Source organism: Elephantulus edwardii, unplaced genomic scaffold (assembly GCF_000299155.1).
Source record: "Elephantulus edwardii isolate Elephantulus edwardi_28Jun2011 unplaced genomic scaffold, EleEdw1.0 scaffold00020, whole genome shotgun sequence".
NCBI lineage: Eukaryota > Metazoa > Chordata > Mammalia > Macroscelidea > Macroscelididae > Elephantulus > Elephantulus edwardii.
The window spans coordinates 11512575-11529968 of NW_006399770.1; the positions used below are offsets into that span (position 1 = coordinate 11512575).

General features: G+C 39.0%; 1 protein-coding gene and 1 pseudogene across 1 annotated transcript in view; one reads left to right on the plus strand and one right to left on the minus strand.

Annotated features, from left to right (window-relative positions):
• LOC102863848 (sorting nexin-7-like) overlaps positions 1 to 17394 on the plus strand; it is a 136744-nt gene that overhangs the window by 85092 nt on the left and 34258 nt on the right. Inside the window, exon 8 of the mRNA XM_006882431.1 lies at positions 15834 to 15986. Coding sequence (XP_006882493.1) covers positions 15834 to 15986 — 153 coding nt within the window. The remainder of the gene's footprint in view (positions 1 to 15833; positions 15987 to 17394) is intronic.
• On the minus strand, positions 9350 to 9725 carry LOC102863438 (annotated as a pseudogene).

Sequence of the window (17394 nt, forward strand, 5' to 3'; positions counted from 1 at the left end):
TTTTATATTTTTTTATTTCGTTCTACCTTTTTTTGAAGAATAAATTATATATTTCTCTTCCCCCTACTTTTCTTTGTCTGGACTACAGAAATATAATTCACTTTTGCATATGTTCAGGAATATTTTAAATAATTTTTTAAATTTTTGTCTAAATTATTTTTTGTTTGCTGAAATTGAGGAGGACCTGAAATGCTTGCTGCAGAAGGTCAAAGACTGCAACCTTTAATATGGATTGAAGCTCAACATCAAGAAAACAAAGATTCTCACCACTGGGCCAGTTGGCAGTATCATTATGGATGGTGAAGAGATTGTTAACAGTTTTGGTTTGCTTGGCTCCACTATCAACACCTTTGGTACCAACATCCAGGAAATCAAGAGACAAATAGCATTGGGTAATTCAGCTGTCAGAGACCTCTCCAGAGTACTGAAGAGCAACGACATCAAGCTGGAGACTAAGATGTACCTGATCCAGGCCATAGTCTTCACAATTGCGTGCTATGTGTCAGAGAGCTGGACAGTGACTAGGGATGATAGAGAATTGATGCCTTTGAGCTGTGGTGCTGGAGAAGAGTATTGGGTATACCATGGACTGTTAAAAACATAAACAGATTCATCCTGGAGAGAGTGAAACTGGGCTGCTCCTTGGAGGCAAGGATTCTGAAGCTTCATCTGACTTACATTGGACATGTTGCAAGGAGGGACCAGTTCTTGGAGAGGGACATCATGTTTCAGAGGGTGGAGGGACAGTGCAAGGGGGGAAGACCCTCGATGAGATGGATCAATTCAGTGATTGGGGCAATGAGAGTATGTATGTCAGGGACAGTGAGGTTGGTACAGGATAGAGCAGGATTTAGGGCTCTTGTACTTAGGGTTGCTATGAGTCACAAGTGACTTGATGGCACGTAACAACAATTTAGTTATAGATTTTTTTTAAAATTTATTTTATAGTGATTTGCATACAAAATTGTAATACATTGTGTTTCGTTTATATGCATTATGTTTCACACATTTCTTCATTCACATTGGATTTCATACAGTCATTCCAATATATTGTATTCTATAAAATGAATCACCATTAATCTATGCCCATTGTTAAAAAGATGAGTTAAAAAGATGTTAACTCATCTTTTTAGGTCCCCAATAGATTTTTTCCTAATTATTTCACCCCTTCCCTTTGCCCACCTTGTCTGAAACCTTTTAATTCCCCCCTGCCCTTCCAGCCCCTCCAACTGCCTCTTCGCCTTTGTACATATCTTACTAGTTATCCTTCTGTTTTTACAATAATAGTCTTGTGCAGTGTTTGTCCTAAGTACTTGTCCTGATGAGTCTGAATTTGTTCACTCAGCATAATGCTTTCAAGCCTCACCCATGTTACATAGCATTTTTCTAAATCATTGCTCCTGAATTTTGCATAGTATTTTATCATGTGAATATACTACAATTTCTCGGTCCATTCATTTGTTGATGGATGTTTGGACTGTTTCTATTTTCCTGCTATTGTGAATCACATAGCTGTGAAGATTTATGTACAAATCTCTCTCTGTGTCTCCTTTCAATTTTCCTTGGGTTACATTCCTAGCTGTGGAATGGCTGGGTCATACGGAATTTCTATGTTCTGCTTTTTGAGGAAACACCAAACTGCCTTCAGAATGATTGTACCATTTTACACTCCCATTAACTATGTATAAGAGTTCCTATATCTCTATATCCTCTCCAACATTTATTACTTGCTGTCCTGTTAAACTTTGCCCCTCCTGCTGGGGTATCACATTGTGGGTTTGATTTGCATCTCTCTCATTGCCAGTGATTTCAAGCAGTTTTTTCATGTGTCTGTTGGCTGGCTATCTTCCTCTGTGAAAAATCTTCCCATGTGTTTTGCCCATTTATAATTGGGTTATCAGTCTTTCCTTGTGGAGTCTATGTAGTTATCTATAAACTTCGTTATGAGACCTTTGTCTGCGATGGCATTGCCAAATGTTTTTCACAATCAGGTTTTCTTTTCACCTTATTGGAAAAAGTTTTTGATGTGCACAGGGATTTAGTCTTCAGAAGGGCCCATTCATTGGTGATATCCTCTCTTGGTTGTGAATTTCTGGTTGTGTTTGCCACCCTATTTATAGTTTTTTCTCTTATCATCTTTATGGTTTTGGACTTGTAGGTCTCTGATCCACTTTGAGTTTATTTTTGTGTCCATTGAGAGATGTGGATCCTGTTTCAGCTTTCTGTAGGTAGCAGTCCACTTTTACCAGCACCACTTGTTGAAGAGATTTGTCATTTTCCAGTTTGATAGGTTTTGCTTCCTTGTCATATGTCAGTTGATCATAGGTATTAAATGAGTTAATTTCTGGGTTCTCCTTTCTGTTTCATAGATATCCATGTTTGTCATTGTACCAGAACTATGCTGTTTTTGGTCTATCGTAGCTGTGTAGTAAGTTTTAAGGCAGAGAATGTTATGCCTCCCACTTCATTTTTATTTGTCATAAGTGTCTTGCTTATCTGGAGGCTCTTTCTATTCCAAATAAACTTGTCGATTGCCTTTTCTCTCTTTGAAAAATGAATTTGATGTCTGTATTGGGACTGCATTAAACACATATATTGCTTTTGGTAGGATTGCCATTTTTACTGTATTGAATCTTCCTATCCATGAACAGGAACATTTTCCCCTTTATTAAGGCCTCTTATTGTTCCTCACACTAGTGTTTTGTAGTTTTGTTTTAAAGGTCTTTTGTTCCTATTGTAAATGGTATTGCTTTTGGAGTTTCCTTATCTGTGCTTCCCTTTGGTACTGTAGAGAAAACCACTGATTTGTATATATTGATCTTATATTCTACCACTCTACAGAATTGGTCTAGTAAGTTAAACAGTTTTGAATTGAGTCCTTGGGGTTGTTTGTGTACATTATCGTATGGTATGCATGTAGCGAGAGTTTTCCCACCTCTTGGCCAATTTCCTGTTCACAAGAGGAGTGCCTTTATTCTTTCTCCATTGAGAATGATGTTGGCTCTTGGTTTTGCAAACAAACTTTTCTATGTTGAGGAAATCACATTTATCCTACTTTGCTGAGTGTTTTAATCAGGAAGGAGTATCGGATTTTGTCAAAGGTCTTTTCTGTATCAATTCATAGGATCATATGGTTCTTGTTCTTTGCTTTGCTAATGTGATGAATTACATTGATTGTTTTTCTTATGTTGAGCCTTGGCTACCTGTTATGAATCTCATTTGATCATGGTGAACTATTTTTAATGTGTTATTGAATTCTTTTGGTTAGGATTTTGTTAAGGATTACCCCCTCTATAATCATGAGAATTATCAGTCTGCAGTTTTCTTTTTTGATAATATATTTGCCTGGTTTCTATGTTAGCGTTATACTTGCTTCTTAGAATTCTGTAAGAGTGTTCCGTCTTTCCCTATTTTTTGAAATAATTTAAGTAGAATTGGTGACAGATCTTCTTTGAATGTTTAGTAGAATTAGCTGTGAACCTAACTGGTCCAGAACTTTTTTGAGGGAGACCTCCTCACTTTCTTTACTGGTGTCCTACATCTGACCATATCAGTTGAAGTAGGGTGTAAGATTCAAGGTATTTGGCCATTTCTTCTGGGCTTTCAAATTTATTGGGGTATGTTTGCTGTTGTTGTTGTTGTTATATGCCATCAAGTCATCACCTGCAACTCACAGCAACCCTATGTACAACAGCTTTGAACCCTGCTCTGTCCTGAACCAACCTTATTTTCTCTGACACACCTACTCCCGTTACTCCAGTCACTGAATTAATCCATGTTGTGGAGGGTCTTCCTCTCCTTCGCTGTACCTCCACCCTCCCATGCATAATATCTTTCTCCAAGGGCTAGTCTCTCCTTGGAACATTTCCAAAGTTTGTCAGACAGAGATTCAGAATTCTTGCCTTCAAGGAGCAGCCTGATTTTGCCCTCTCCAGGATGAACCTCTTTGTTCTCCTAGCAGTCCATGGTATACTCAGTACTCTTATCTAGCACCACAGCTCAAAGACATCAATTCTCCTTAAATCATCCCTAGTCATTGTCCAGTTTTATGATATATAACAGGTAATTGTAAAGACCATGGCCTGGATCAGGTGCACCTTAGTTTCCAGACTGGAATCATTGTTCTTCAGTACTTTGGAGATGTCCCTGACAGCAGACTTTCCCAGTGCAATTCTTCTTTTAATTTCCTGGCTGCTGGTACCAAGAGTGTTGATTGTAGATCCAAGCAAACTAAATCTGTTAACAACCTCAATCTCTTTTCCATTTATCATAATGCTGCCTACCAGCCCAATGATAAAAATCTTTGTTTTCTTAATGTTGAGCTTCAGGTTCTCCTCAGTTTCATCAAGCAAGGTTGTATCAGCTACATAGCACAAGTTTTTAATGAGTCTTCCTCCAATCCTGAAGCCACATTCTTCCGCATAAAGCCCAGCCTCCTGGATGATCTGTTCTGCATATAGATTGAAAAGGTATTATGGTACGACACATCCCTGGTGTACACCCTTCCTGATTTTAAACCATGTAGTGTTTCCTTGCTCTGTTCTGATGACCGCCTCCTGGTCCAAGTAAAGGTTTCACAGAAGTACAATCAAGTGTTCTGGGATTCCCATTCTTCTCAGAGTCAGCCACAATTTGCTGTGATCCCCACAGTCAAATGCCTTTGTATGCTGTTGTTTTTATGTACTGTCGAGTCCCTTGCGACTCATACTGACCCGATGTACAACAGCCCTAACCCCTGCTCTGTCCCTTTCAATCTTAATTGACTCCAACACGCCTATCCTCATTACCCCAGTGATAGAATCAATCCATCGCATCGAGGGTCTTCCTCTCGAAATACAGATAGACATTCCTCTGATGCTCTGTGCTTTCAGCCAAGAACCATCTGACATTAGCTATAGTATCCCTAATACCACAACCTCTTCTAAACCCAGCCTACACATCTGGCAGTTCTCCAGTCATTTTTAGATAATTTTCACCAGAATCTTTCTTTTCTTCTAGACCTGTGGGATTAGATTGTTTTTCTTTTTTTATTTGATGGGGTTGAGTTAGGTCATTAATTTGCACCTTTCTTCTTTTTTTTTATGTTTGCCTATTGCTGTGACCTTCCCCCTGAACTGCCTTAGCTATATCCCAACAGTTTTGAACATGTATTTTCATTATCATTTGTTTTGAGGAATTTTTAATTTCACTTCTACTTTTTCATAGCCCAGTCATGTTCTGCAAGGTCTTCTTCCACATGGGTGGTTGTGTATGATTTCTCCTCCTGTTGATAATTTCTGGTTTTATGGTCTTGTGGTCTGAGATGAAACTTTATTAGTGTTGCATTTTTTTTTAATTTGTTGAGACTGGTTTGTGTCCTAATAGATGATATATTCTGAAAAATGTACCAGGCGTACCTGAGAAGAAATTAAAATTGATTTTGAATTGGGTGCAGAACCATGAACATATCCACAATTTCATGTTGGCTTATTGTACGGTTTAGATATCCTGCAACAAAAGTTTACAGAAAAGTTAGATTTTCATTCATTCATTGTTGCACATTTTACCCTCTCTTCCTTCTTGTCCCCTCCCTAAGTTAACTTTTCTTTTTTATACTAGTTTATTTACAAAATTAATCTTTTGCATCTTTTTTTTTTCCGAGTTGACCTCTCCTTTGATGAGAATGGTGGTGTGGTGCTGTGTATTTCTTTCTTCAGATTGGTTCATTGTTGTTTTATATATTTTGTGGGTCAATTATTTGGTCCATGGAGTAACAGATTTTTGAAGTTTCTGCACAAGTAGTTTACGTGCAGTCCGTAGTTATGAACCAATCTCTCCATAAGTCCATTATGTTAAACATTTGAGGTGCATAATGTGGTTTGTAATAACAAAGAAGCACTACAAATGCTCATAAAATCATTATTACTATCATTATTATCATCTCTCACTCTTTGCTCTGGAGTCCGGCAGACTCATCCCTGATCCTCCAGCAGCTTTTGGAGGCTGCAGGTTGCGTGGGAAGAGATGGCCCACCTTTCTTTCATGGAGCCACAGGTGGGGTCAGATTTCCAGAGAAATCTATGTGTCACCTCTCTGTGTCACCAAAGCTCAGTTATGTACAAATTTGACTTAAGGGCAGATTTAGGGAAAGAATATATTTGTAATCTGAAAAAAATTTTTTATGAGTGTCTAATCATACATTTCTTCTCATTTGTTGCTGCGAGCTAAAAAAGGGAAAAATGTTCAAATGCTATGACATTGCTTAAAGTTAATAAATATTTTAAAGATTTATATAGAAAATGATGCTTGCTAGAAGGCTTTTCTTTTTCCCCAAAAACTTTCCATTCTATGAAAGGCATTCTTATATAGTTAAATGTTTTACTGGAGTTAAATTAAAAAACAAACAAAACCAGCCAGAATACCACTGCTTTTGTTGCTTCTGACCCTTCTGGACAGAGTAGAACTGCCCCCAGAGGGTTTCTGTGACTGTGAATCTTTTACAGAAGCAGACTGCCTCATCTTCTACCAAAGAGCACTTTGTTGTTTTCGTGCCTTCATTTGCATTTGCAATGCTTTTTCCTCCCTCTTTTCTGCCTTTTGAAATCTTCATGCTTTTTACTGTTTGACTCAGATGTGGGCTACTCTTTGATGCCTTTTTTGGACTTACGGTAGTAAAAATACAACCAAAAAGTTCAGACAGAATAGATCAGCTATCCTGCTTCTTAGAGTTGAAAACTTGGACATGTGTCTCAAGTACTTTGAACCTTAGTTTTTATTGGTTTTTTTTACCCCCTCCGAAATGAAAATTATAATATCTGCTTTGTGTGTTTTATGAGCATTAAATGTGTAAAATTCACAGAGCATACATTGTGTGTCAGTGAGTCCACTCATTGTGACCCTGCCTCCCTGTGTTTCTTAGACTACCACAGATCACTAGCTACTTGTGGATTTGAATCTACAGTCTTTTATTTTGCAACAATGTGTATAACAAAGCACCTCAAAATATCCTTTGAGCAAACCATGAGGCATTAAATAAATTCTAGGTTATATTCTTATTCACTATAATTTCATTAATGGTGACTAAATATGTACCTCAAAGTTATACATACACACAGAATTGTAATTACACTGTAATGTTTATAGAATTTTCCCTGGAATTATATCTTACTTGAGAGCTCTGGTGGCCTAATGGATAAAGAGTTGGGCTGCTATCTCAAAAGCAGGCAGTTCAGATCCACTAGCTAGCTTCATAGGAGAAAGATAGGCAGTCTCCTCCCTTTTACTCAGTCTCTGAAAATTTGCTGGATGGTCAGCTATGAGTTAGTTCCAATTCTCCTGCACCTAGCAGTGTCTTTCTTACAGTGTGTAATCTCCTTGTGTGGTTTACCTATACATTGCACGCAGTACACCATCAGAAATACTGGTGAATGACTCAGAGTATAGTTCTGTCATAGAGTAACATTATGGAGTCTGCTTAAACAAAAGCAAATGAAGTATACCGAGAATTAGAGACAGTCTAGATTAAGGAGTAGTTTACATATTCTCCACACACCAGACCTCGGAATAAAGGAATTTATATATTGTCCAAGGTACACCAAAAATTCAACAAGGCAGCATTTGTAAATCGAACATGAAATCCAGCTTATATCACAACTTTGAAATGGAGTTAAAGCTCTGTTTTGAGACTGCCCTATTTACACACTGAACCATGGAAGTGGCAAGAAGTCTCTGCTAAATGCCCATCAGCTGTTAGGAAGAGGTAAAGTGCTTCTCTGTGTAGTTCCCTTCACTTTTCTGTAGCCTTTAAGTAATTAAATAAACCCTTGAAATAATTTTTTATTATTTAACATACCCAACTCTTCTCATGTGATATTGATGTAAATCTGTCACCTCCCAACTTGCGCAAACCTCTCAAATGAGAATAGTAGTTACTTTAAGCATTATGATTATTCATATTGGCTATTTCATGGGCTATTCAGAACTTTCTTCTCCAACACTATAACTCAAAGGCATCAATTCTTCTTGTACCCCCCTTATTCATTTCCCATCTCACAGATACATAGCACATGATTGAAATGACCATGGTCCTAAATCAGGCACACCATAGTCTTTAAGCTTACATCATTGCTCCTCAATAATTGGAGAGGTCCCAGACAGTCAATGCATATATCTTTTCATCTCCTGACTGCTCTTTTTCTTGCCCTCTACCTTTGCCAAGATTATGTCTTTTTTCCCAGGACGGACCCAACTTTAAAACATACCCAAAGTATTTGTCACACAGCTTCACCATCTTTTCCTCTTATAAGCACTGTGATGGCACTTCCTCCACGACAGATTTATTTATTCTTTGGACAGCTAATAGGATATTAAATTCATTTTTCCAATTCCACAATTCAAAAGCATCAATTTTACTATCATCTTTATTTATTATCCAACTTGAGATGCATAGGAAGCATTTGTAAATACCATGACTTGGATCAGGCATACATTAGTCTTTAAACTGACATCATTACCTTTTAGTACATAGGATATTATGATTCACACAGTCAAATAACTTTACAAAGTCAATAAAATGAAAGTAAGCATCTTTTTAGTATTTTCTACTTCCAGCCAAGATCCATCTGACATCAACAGTAATGTGCCTCATGCTATATAGCCTTTTTTAATTACATCTTGAATTTTTCAGTTTCCTCTTGACGTACTGTTGTAGTCATTTATTTTTTAATATTCTTCAGCAAGATTTTATTTGCATTGTTATTATGTGCCTTCAAGTTGCTTGCAGCCCTTAGCAATCCTACGTACAGCTCTGAAGCCTGCCCTGTCCTGAGCCTGTCTTACTAATTCCGACACACTTACTCACAATTTCCCTTCTTAGCGTATTGACCTGTCTCATCCAGGGTCTTCCCCTCATGCTCATGAGCATGATAGCCTTCTGAGCATGATATCCTTCTCCAGGGATCAGTCCCTCCTAGCCACATGCCCAAGTATATGAGATGGAACTTCAGAATCCCAGCCTCCAAGAAGAAACTGGGTTCCACCCTTTCTAAGAGATCTATTTGTTTCTTGTCAGCCCATGATATGTTCAAGACTTTTCCCCAGCACCACAATTTGAAGCTATCTATTCTTCTGTCATCCTTATCCACTGTTCAGCTTTCTGATGCATAGCAAGTAATTGTGAATACCATGGCCTGAATCAGGTGCACCTTAGACTCTAGACTGACATTGCTTCTCAGTTCTCTGGAGAGCTCCCTGACAGCAGATAGACCTAATGAAATTTGTCTTTTTTTTCTGTTATAAAATCTCCATTTTATTGTTCCTCACTCCCCTCAAAAAATAACAGAAAAGCATTATGCCAAGTTCTTTATTGGTTTCATTTCTTGCATTTTAAATACTTTTCCATGACATCCTTGGCCTGGGTATTCATAGTCTTTAACAACTATACAACTACAGCCAAGTACTTTGCAGGGCTTTCTTTCTCGGTCAGTTTTGCAGAGGCCCACCCACTTCCCCAGTTTCTTATTATCATCAGCTTTTATCAGGTTGATTTGGTGTTCAGCACAAAGGGCCTCTACTAACTTGACATACATAGGCTCATTACAGTTGCATGTAAGCACACATAGATGGGCTTGGCGCTTGTCTAAGGCTTTGGCAGCTAGGCCATCATGGATGAGGGCGGTCTTTACCACCTCTTGTAAAGTGGTATTAACGTCCATTACACCTCCAGCAGCAACACCTTCCTTGGCCATGGCGGTGGGTTATGGGTGGAGTGGAATCTTGAACGCAACCAGGCCTCAGCCTCCGCACAACTCACTGGCTACAGGGGAAAAGCGCAATTTGTCTTTTCAATTCCTGATTGCTGATGCTGAGAATATTGATTGTGGAGCCAAACAATCTGAAATTTTTAAAAACCTGTCTCTTCTCCATCCATCAAGGTGCTGCTACTTGTCCCATTGGTGAGAATCTTTGTCTTCTTGATGTTGAACTTCAGTTCATATTGATTAGAGTCTTTGACCTTCTGCACCCAGCACTTGCTTCAGGTCCTCCTCAGTTTCAGCAAGCAGGGTTGTGTCACCTGCATAATGTCGGTTGTTGACTGTGTCTTCCTTAAATCCTGATAACACATTCCTTTTCATAAAGCCCAGCCTCTCAAACGATCTGTTCTGCTTATAGAGTGAAAAGGTATTGAGACAGGATGCATTCCTGACACCCTGCTTTCCTGATTTTCAGCCATGCAGTGTTTCCCTGCTCTGTTCTGAGGAGTACTTCCTGGTTCAAGTACAGGTTTTGCATAAGCATGATCAAGTGTTCTGGGATTCTCATTTTCCTTAAGGTTAATCACAGTTTTGTTACTTGTATAGGATATTAATTACATTTTTGCTGGTACCTGTTGTGTGTGTGTTGTGTTTTTTTTTAGATAACATTTTTTAAGAGGAAAAAAATAATACAGATTTCTTTCAATCTATTGACCAAGTAGCTATCTTCCAAATTTTCTTGTCATAGGATAGTGAGCACTTCCAGGACTCAATGTTTGTTGAAACACCTCATTTTGCATTTTATTACTTTGTAAACTCTTTTATTTTATTATCAATGCCATCAGTTCAGCTTCAATATCTTCCTTCACTACTATTGTTTATTGATCATATGCTACTTCACTAAATTATTCACTCAACTCTTTTTGATACAGTGTTCCTTTCATCTTTTCTTTTAGTACAGCAATTGATGTCTGAATATGTTATTTAGTTCATTGAGCTGGAAAACTTTAATTGCTTTCAGTGTTATTATTTCATTTGAGAATTAGGATTTTTTTAAATTATTTTACTGCATTATTATTTCACTTAGTTATTTTATTTTTTATTTAATTTTCAATAAAAAATAAAACAGATAGTAACAGTAGTAATAATCATGGGCAAATTGCCAGGCATTGTGTGAATCGGTGTTAATTATCTTGTGAGATATATATATAGATAGATATAGATATATAGATATATATATGTTGTTGTTGATTGCCTTTGAGTCGAGTACTTCTCATAGCAACCCTATGAACAAAAGGCTTGAAGCCCTTCTACAACTATCGACATTTATCAGAGTTCATAAAGTTTCCGGAAGCATGTTATTTAGGAAGTGGATGCCACTCCTACATACATATATACACACACACATATATACATATATATGCATATACATATATATACATATGTACATATATACACACATATGTGTATGTATGTATATGTGTATATATTTGTATATGTGTATAGTCATACATACATACATATATATGTGTAAAGTCATGTAGAATAAGTGTTATTGACAAAACAAAGTATTAAAATGAAATGTGCAAGGAGCTGGAGTAGGAAAATCAAAAGTACCAAACTCATTCAGCATTTCTTAAGCTCAAGGGCCTGAAGAACAAATTCAAACCTCGAGTTGCTATAATCAAGGATGATTTAGGAAGAATATTAAATAATCCAGGAAGTATTAAAAGAAGATGGAAAGAATATACTGAGTCACTGTATCAAAAGGAACTGGTAGACAACAGAAGAATTTAATGACATAACATATGAGCAAGAGCCTATAGTGATGAAGGAAAAAGTTCAAACTGCTTTGAAGGAAATAGCAAAAGATATGGCCCCAGGAATAGATGGTATACCAGTTGACATATTTCAGCTAACAGATGCTGCCCTGAATGTGCTCACCAATTGTTCCAAGAAAGATGACCCAACAGAGTGTGGAAACTATAGAACAGTATCATTGATTTCACTTGCAAGCAAGATTCTGCTGAAGCTTATCCAAAAACGACTGGAACAGCACATCAACAGAGAACTGCCAGAAGTCCAGGATAGGTTTATCGGGGTCGTGATATTAGGGATATTGTAGCTGACGTTAGATCGATCTTAGGTGAAAGCAGGGAATACCAGAAGAATATCTATCTGTGTTTCATTGATTATGCAAAGGCGTTTGACTGTGTGGATCATAAAAACTGTGGCTGATTCTGAGAAGAATGGGAATCCCAGAACAGTTGATTGTGCTAATGCGAAACCTATACTTGGACCAAGAGGCAGTTGTCAGAACAGAGCAGGGAAACACTGCATGGTTTAAAATTGGGAAAGGTGTATGCCAGGGATGTATCCTATCCTCATGCCTTTCCAATCTTTATGCAGAACAGATTATCCGGGAGGCTGGACTCTATGAGGAGAAGTGTGGCATCAGGATTGGTAGAAGATCTATTAACAATCTGTGTTATGCAGATGACACAACCCTGCTTGCTGAAACTGTGGAGGACCTGAAATGCTTGATTCAGAGGGTTAAGGACTGCAGCCTTCAGTATGGATTGAGGCTCAATGTCAAGAAGGCAAATATTCTCACCACTGGACCAATTGGCTGCATTAGGATAGATGGTGAAGAGACTGAGATTGTTAACAACTTTAGTCTGCTTGGCTCCACAGTTAACACTCTTGGCAGCAGTAGCCAGAAAATCAAAAAACGTATTGCGATGGGAAAGTGTGCTGTTAGGGACCTCTCCACGGTACTGAAGAGCAGTGGTGTCACTCTGGAGACTAAGGGTGTCTGATACAGGCTATGGTCTTTGCAATCACTTGTTATACATCAGAGAGTTGGAAAATGATTAGTAAGGATAGAGGGAGAATTGATGCCCTGAGCTGTGGTGCTGGAGAAGAGTATTGAAGGTACCATGGACTGCCAAGAAAACAAACAGATTCATCCTGGAGAGGGTTAAACCAGGCTGCTCCTTGGAGACAAGGAATCTGGGGCTCCGTCTAACATACTTTGGACATGTTGCAAGGAGGGACAGGTCCTTGGAGAGGGACATCATGCTTTGGAGGGTGGAGGGACGGCGCAATAGGGAAGACCCTCTATGAGGTGGATTGATTTAGTGACTGGGGTAATCGGGATGGGTGTGTCAGAGAAAGTGTGATTGGCACAGGACAGAGCAGACTTTGGGCTGTTGTCCATAGGGTCGCTATGAGTCACAAGCCACTCGAGGGCACATAGCAAAACAAAAGATCAGACAGGAAAAGTACTGTGCTTTCTTATGCCAGAGTCAGGACAGTTGTTGTACCATCGCTCCCTGGCTGGCAGAAAGGATTAATATGCTTGGCTCTTAACTGGGAAGGTAGAAGTTTAAGTCTGATTGAGGTGTTTAAGAAGACTGTTCAGCGCCCAACTGTCCTTCCGCCACAACAGCCATAGACGTGCAGCAGCCATGGCTGTGCGCTACCCTATGGCCGTGGGCCTCAACAAAGGCTGCAAAGTCACCAAGAACGTGAGCAAGCCGAGGCACAGCCGCCGCCACGGGCGCCTCACCAAGCACACCAAGTTCCTGCGGGACATGATCCAGGAGGTGTGTGGCTTCACGCCCTAGGAGCGATGCACCATGGAGCTGCTTAAGGTCTCCAAGGACAATGGAGCCCTCAAGTTCATCAAGAAAAGGGTGGGGACACACATCTACGCAAAGAGGAAGCGAGAAGAACTCAGCAACGTCCTGGCCGCCATGATGAAGGCAGCTGCCAAGAAGGACTGAGTGCACCCCACTGTCCCCCAAAGCCCATCTGATGTAATAAAGTGTAACCAACACACACAAAAAAAGAAGAAGAATGTGCTGGCTGTGTATTTCCCAAAAACAAGACAGTAAACATCCTGTAGAGCCCAACTGTGCTCTGATGTGTGTGGATTCAATATGACTCAGAATTGACTTGCAAACAAGCTGTATTGGTGCTCCGTGGTGATCCCACTTTGGTCCGTAATGATTGTAAGCTGCACGACCTAATCAGAGGAGAGAATCTGTGATTATAGTTGGTGTATGTGTTTCATCATTCTCATTGCAGGAAAGACATTTTGCTAATAATCTTCATCTGACTATTGCAATGGCAAGACTTCATCCAAAAGCCCAGAGAAGTAAGCCTATCAGGCCCTGAGCTTTTCCAGATTGGCCTTTGACGTTTTTCTCTTAGTTCATCCCATAGCACACTGCTCTTATTAGTTCTTGCAATAAAGTCTCATTAGATACGCTCTGTAAAGTTTAACAAAATACCCGCAGGCATGCACATACCCACAGTGTCATAAATGGAGCTACTGAGAAAGTTCTATCCTCCCAAGAAAACAAGGAGAGAAAGAAATCAGCAATAGCAGAACCCTGAGAGGCAATCTTACTGTTAAAAGGAACCTGTCCTAGATAACAGAAAATGAACAGAATACTAAAATTTGTTACTAGGAAAACAGAGCAAATATCGCTGTGATGCAATTAGAATAATGATATTCCATAGCCAAGGAAAGGATAATCCAAATAAACATCAGAAGTAAAATACTGTATTTTATGGACCTTTTTTTTTTTTATCCTCACTATCTTACCGTCAAGTCAGGACCAACTCATAGCTGAGCCTCCACTGGGTGGCCAAGGCTATAAATCACACAGGAGGATTTGCCATGTCTTTCTCTGGCAGAGCCACTGCTGGGTTTAAGCCACCGGAAAGGCATGACCTCAGTTTAGCAGAACAACTTTTATGACTGTGTGACCAAAACATCTCTGAAATATGAATTCACCTTCAGCAAGAGGGTCCCACAAATGCTTTCTTAAACACTGAAGAGTAGCACCTTCCATTATGTAAATTCTGTTAACCACTGTTCTCTAATCTACCCCACTAGGACATCCCCCTTTTTATACTGTAGTGCTGATGTGTTACACTTCTCCCTCTTTCTTGAACTATGTAGGCACACTTGCTTCTCTGGGCCTTTGCTTTTGCTATTTCCATTTCCTGGTGAGAATTCCACTTATCACTGTCACATTTACTTTAGATATTAATTTAAATGACACTTTCTCATCTAGTCTTTCTCTCCTTGCTTTATCTAAACTTTCTCCATGCATTTTCCACTTTATTTTTTGCTTTTACACTTCTGACAAACTGATACAGTTCATATTTTACTTATTTATCTTGATCATAGAGTGTCTTTCCCAATAGAGAATATGCTTTGTTAAAAAAAAAGATTTCTTTACTACACAGTCTCTTACTCTGTGAAGAACACTGTTTTGTACCAAATCAACAAATATATATTTGCAGAATATATGAATAAAGAATGTATCAGTGGGTTACATGCACAGACACTGGTGGGAAGGGTAGAGAGGAGGTATACATGTTACACTAAATCTGTCTAGTTGAGCTTGAACAAGGTGTCTGGTGTTTGTGAAATAAACTTGCCTCTTTCCCCAGCTAAGTAAAGCCTATAAATTTACCTCTTTCTTAGCTAACTAAAGCTTGCAAGTTAATCCACTGCTTTCTAAATTGGAATATATCACAATAGCTTATATAACATGTCTGTTAATTAAGCTTTCTGATTTAAAAAGAAAAAGAAGGACTGTTAATAGAAAGCCCACAGGAAACTGTTTCGTTTAACATAAGAGTTGTCCTCACAAATGATATTGGTAATCAGAATATTAGTGCAAAAGAATTCCAAGATAACTTGTAATTTAGTTTACTTTGTCTTATAAAAATACTGAAACTAAAGCCCAGGGTTTAAGAGATTAGCCAAAGTCAAGAAAGGATTGGTGACAGACTGAGAACTCAAGGTCTCAGTGTCGAAGAGGGAGCTTCATAGTAAGCACTGTTGTTGTTATGTGCCATCGAGTCGCTTGAGACTCATAGTGACCCTATGTACAACAGCCCTAAACTCTGCTCTGTCCTGTGCCAATCACACTGTCTCCGACACTCCCAACACTAGTGACTTGTTTATACAGAGTTATTCTTAAGCTTGTTTTGAAATAATGTTCAATCTAGCATTGATGAAGCACCTAGTAATGAGAATACGTAGATCAATTTCTCTCCCTTTGTGAACTTATCCAGCTTACAGAAGAAATTGGAAAACTTGAAGATAAAGTGGAATGTGCTAATAATGCCTTGAAAGCAGACTGGGAAAGATGGAAACAAAATATGCAAAACGATATCAAGTCAGCATTTACAGATATGGCAGAGGAAAATATCAGCTATTATGAACAGGTGAGAAGTACTAAGTGAAAATACTTCACTTGGAAAGTGTATTTCAAATCTTGGTTGTTTTATTTCCTGGGATGAAAGAATTTAAGATGAACCTAAGTGACACTTTTAAAAGCCTATTCATTATGTTCTTTCACAGAGAAGTAGAGTAAAACCAGACCTACTGAATGAAACAATTTTATGTGGAAGAAGAATGGAATGATCCATTTCTTCTTACATAGCATGCCTTCAGTGCCTAATTTGAGTTGAGTTTGATGTGAGAGTGATTATTATATACTAACTACCTTGTTTTACTTCCCCTGACTTGTTTTGAAAATATTTGCAGTGATGTTCCATTACTTTTGTTAATTCTTCCTAAGAACTTCACAATGTTTCTTAATGATTCTTCTGTTGTCTCCTGTCCCATCACTGAAGTTTGCAAAGAAATGAAAGAGAAAGGAGTTTGAATGAGCAAAAAAACCAATTCAGGACCTATGTCCTGTACTCTTGCAAAATTCCCCTTGTGGTGCAGTTCCTAGAGATTTGTGCTACAAACCCAAAGGCTGGGCTTTTCTGGCAGTTTGAATCCACCAACAGCTCCACAGGATAAAATGGGCTAGTCTCCTCTCTTGTGATTTACAGCTTCAGACACCTAGTGGAAAGAGGGTCAGTGATTCTGAGAATGGCTGTGAGTTGAATGTTGTTGTTGTTGTTGGTAACGACCCTATGAATGAAAGACCTGAACACTTGTATAACTTACATCATTTCTCCAACTTCATAGAGTTTCTGGAGGCAAACTATTTTGGAAGTGAATGCTACTCCTCTTTCCAAGCTTGTTTTAATCGGGTAGCTCCACCAAACACTGTCCACCATAGGTAACCATTATCACATTTGACACATCTGTGTCACAGAGTTTAGCATTACAGTAACCACAAGTTAATTACCTCTCTACAGCAAATGGTCTGAGGTCTGCGAGGTCTGAGGCTGTCCTCTGAGGTGCCCAACTTCAGCTAGTCAGATGCCTAACCCCTCCTCTGAGCTTCCTGCCAGAACGGATGTCGCAGGGTTTTGGCGTCTTCGATTTCCTGGGGAGATGGGATGGGTCTGCGAGGTCTGAGGCTGTCCTCTGAGGTGCCCAACTTCAGCTAGTCAGATGTCTAACACCTCCTCTGAGCTTCCTGCCAGAACGGATGTTGCAAAAGACGCCAAAACCTCCGTGACATCTGTTCCGGCCCGAGGGCCAAGAAAAGCCTATCTACACACCAGTTCTACAAGATGCATCACCTTTGATCGGAAAACATTACGACTAAACTTCAGAGACACTGATCCCAACATAAGGAACTACCATCAGCTGATGTGTTTGAAATCACAGAAGCCATGGAAGCCTCATATATAAGTTATTAGATGGAGGGCTGGTGAAAGGGAGATAGAT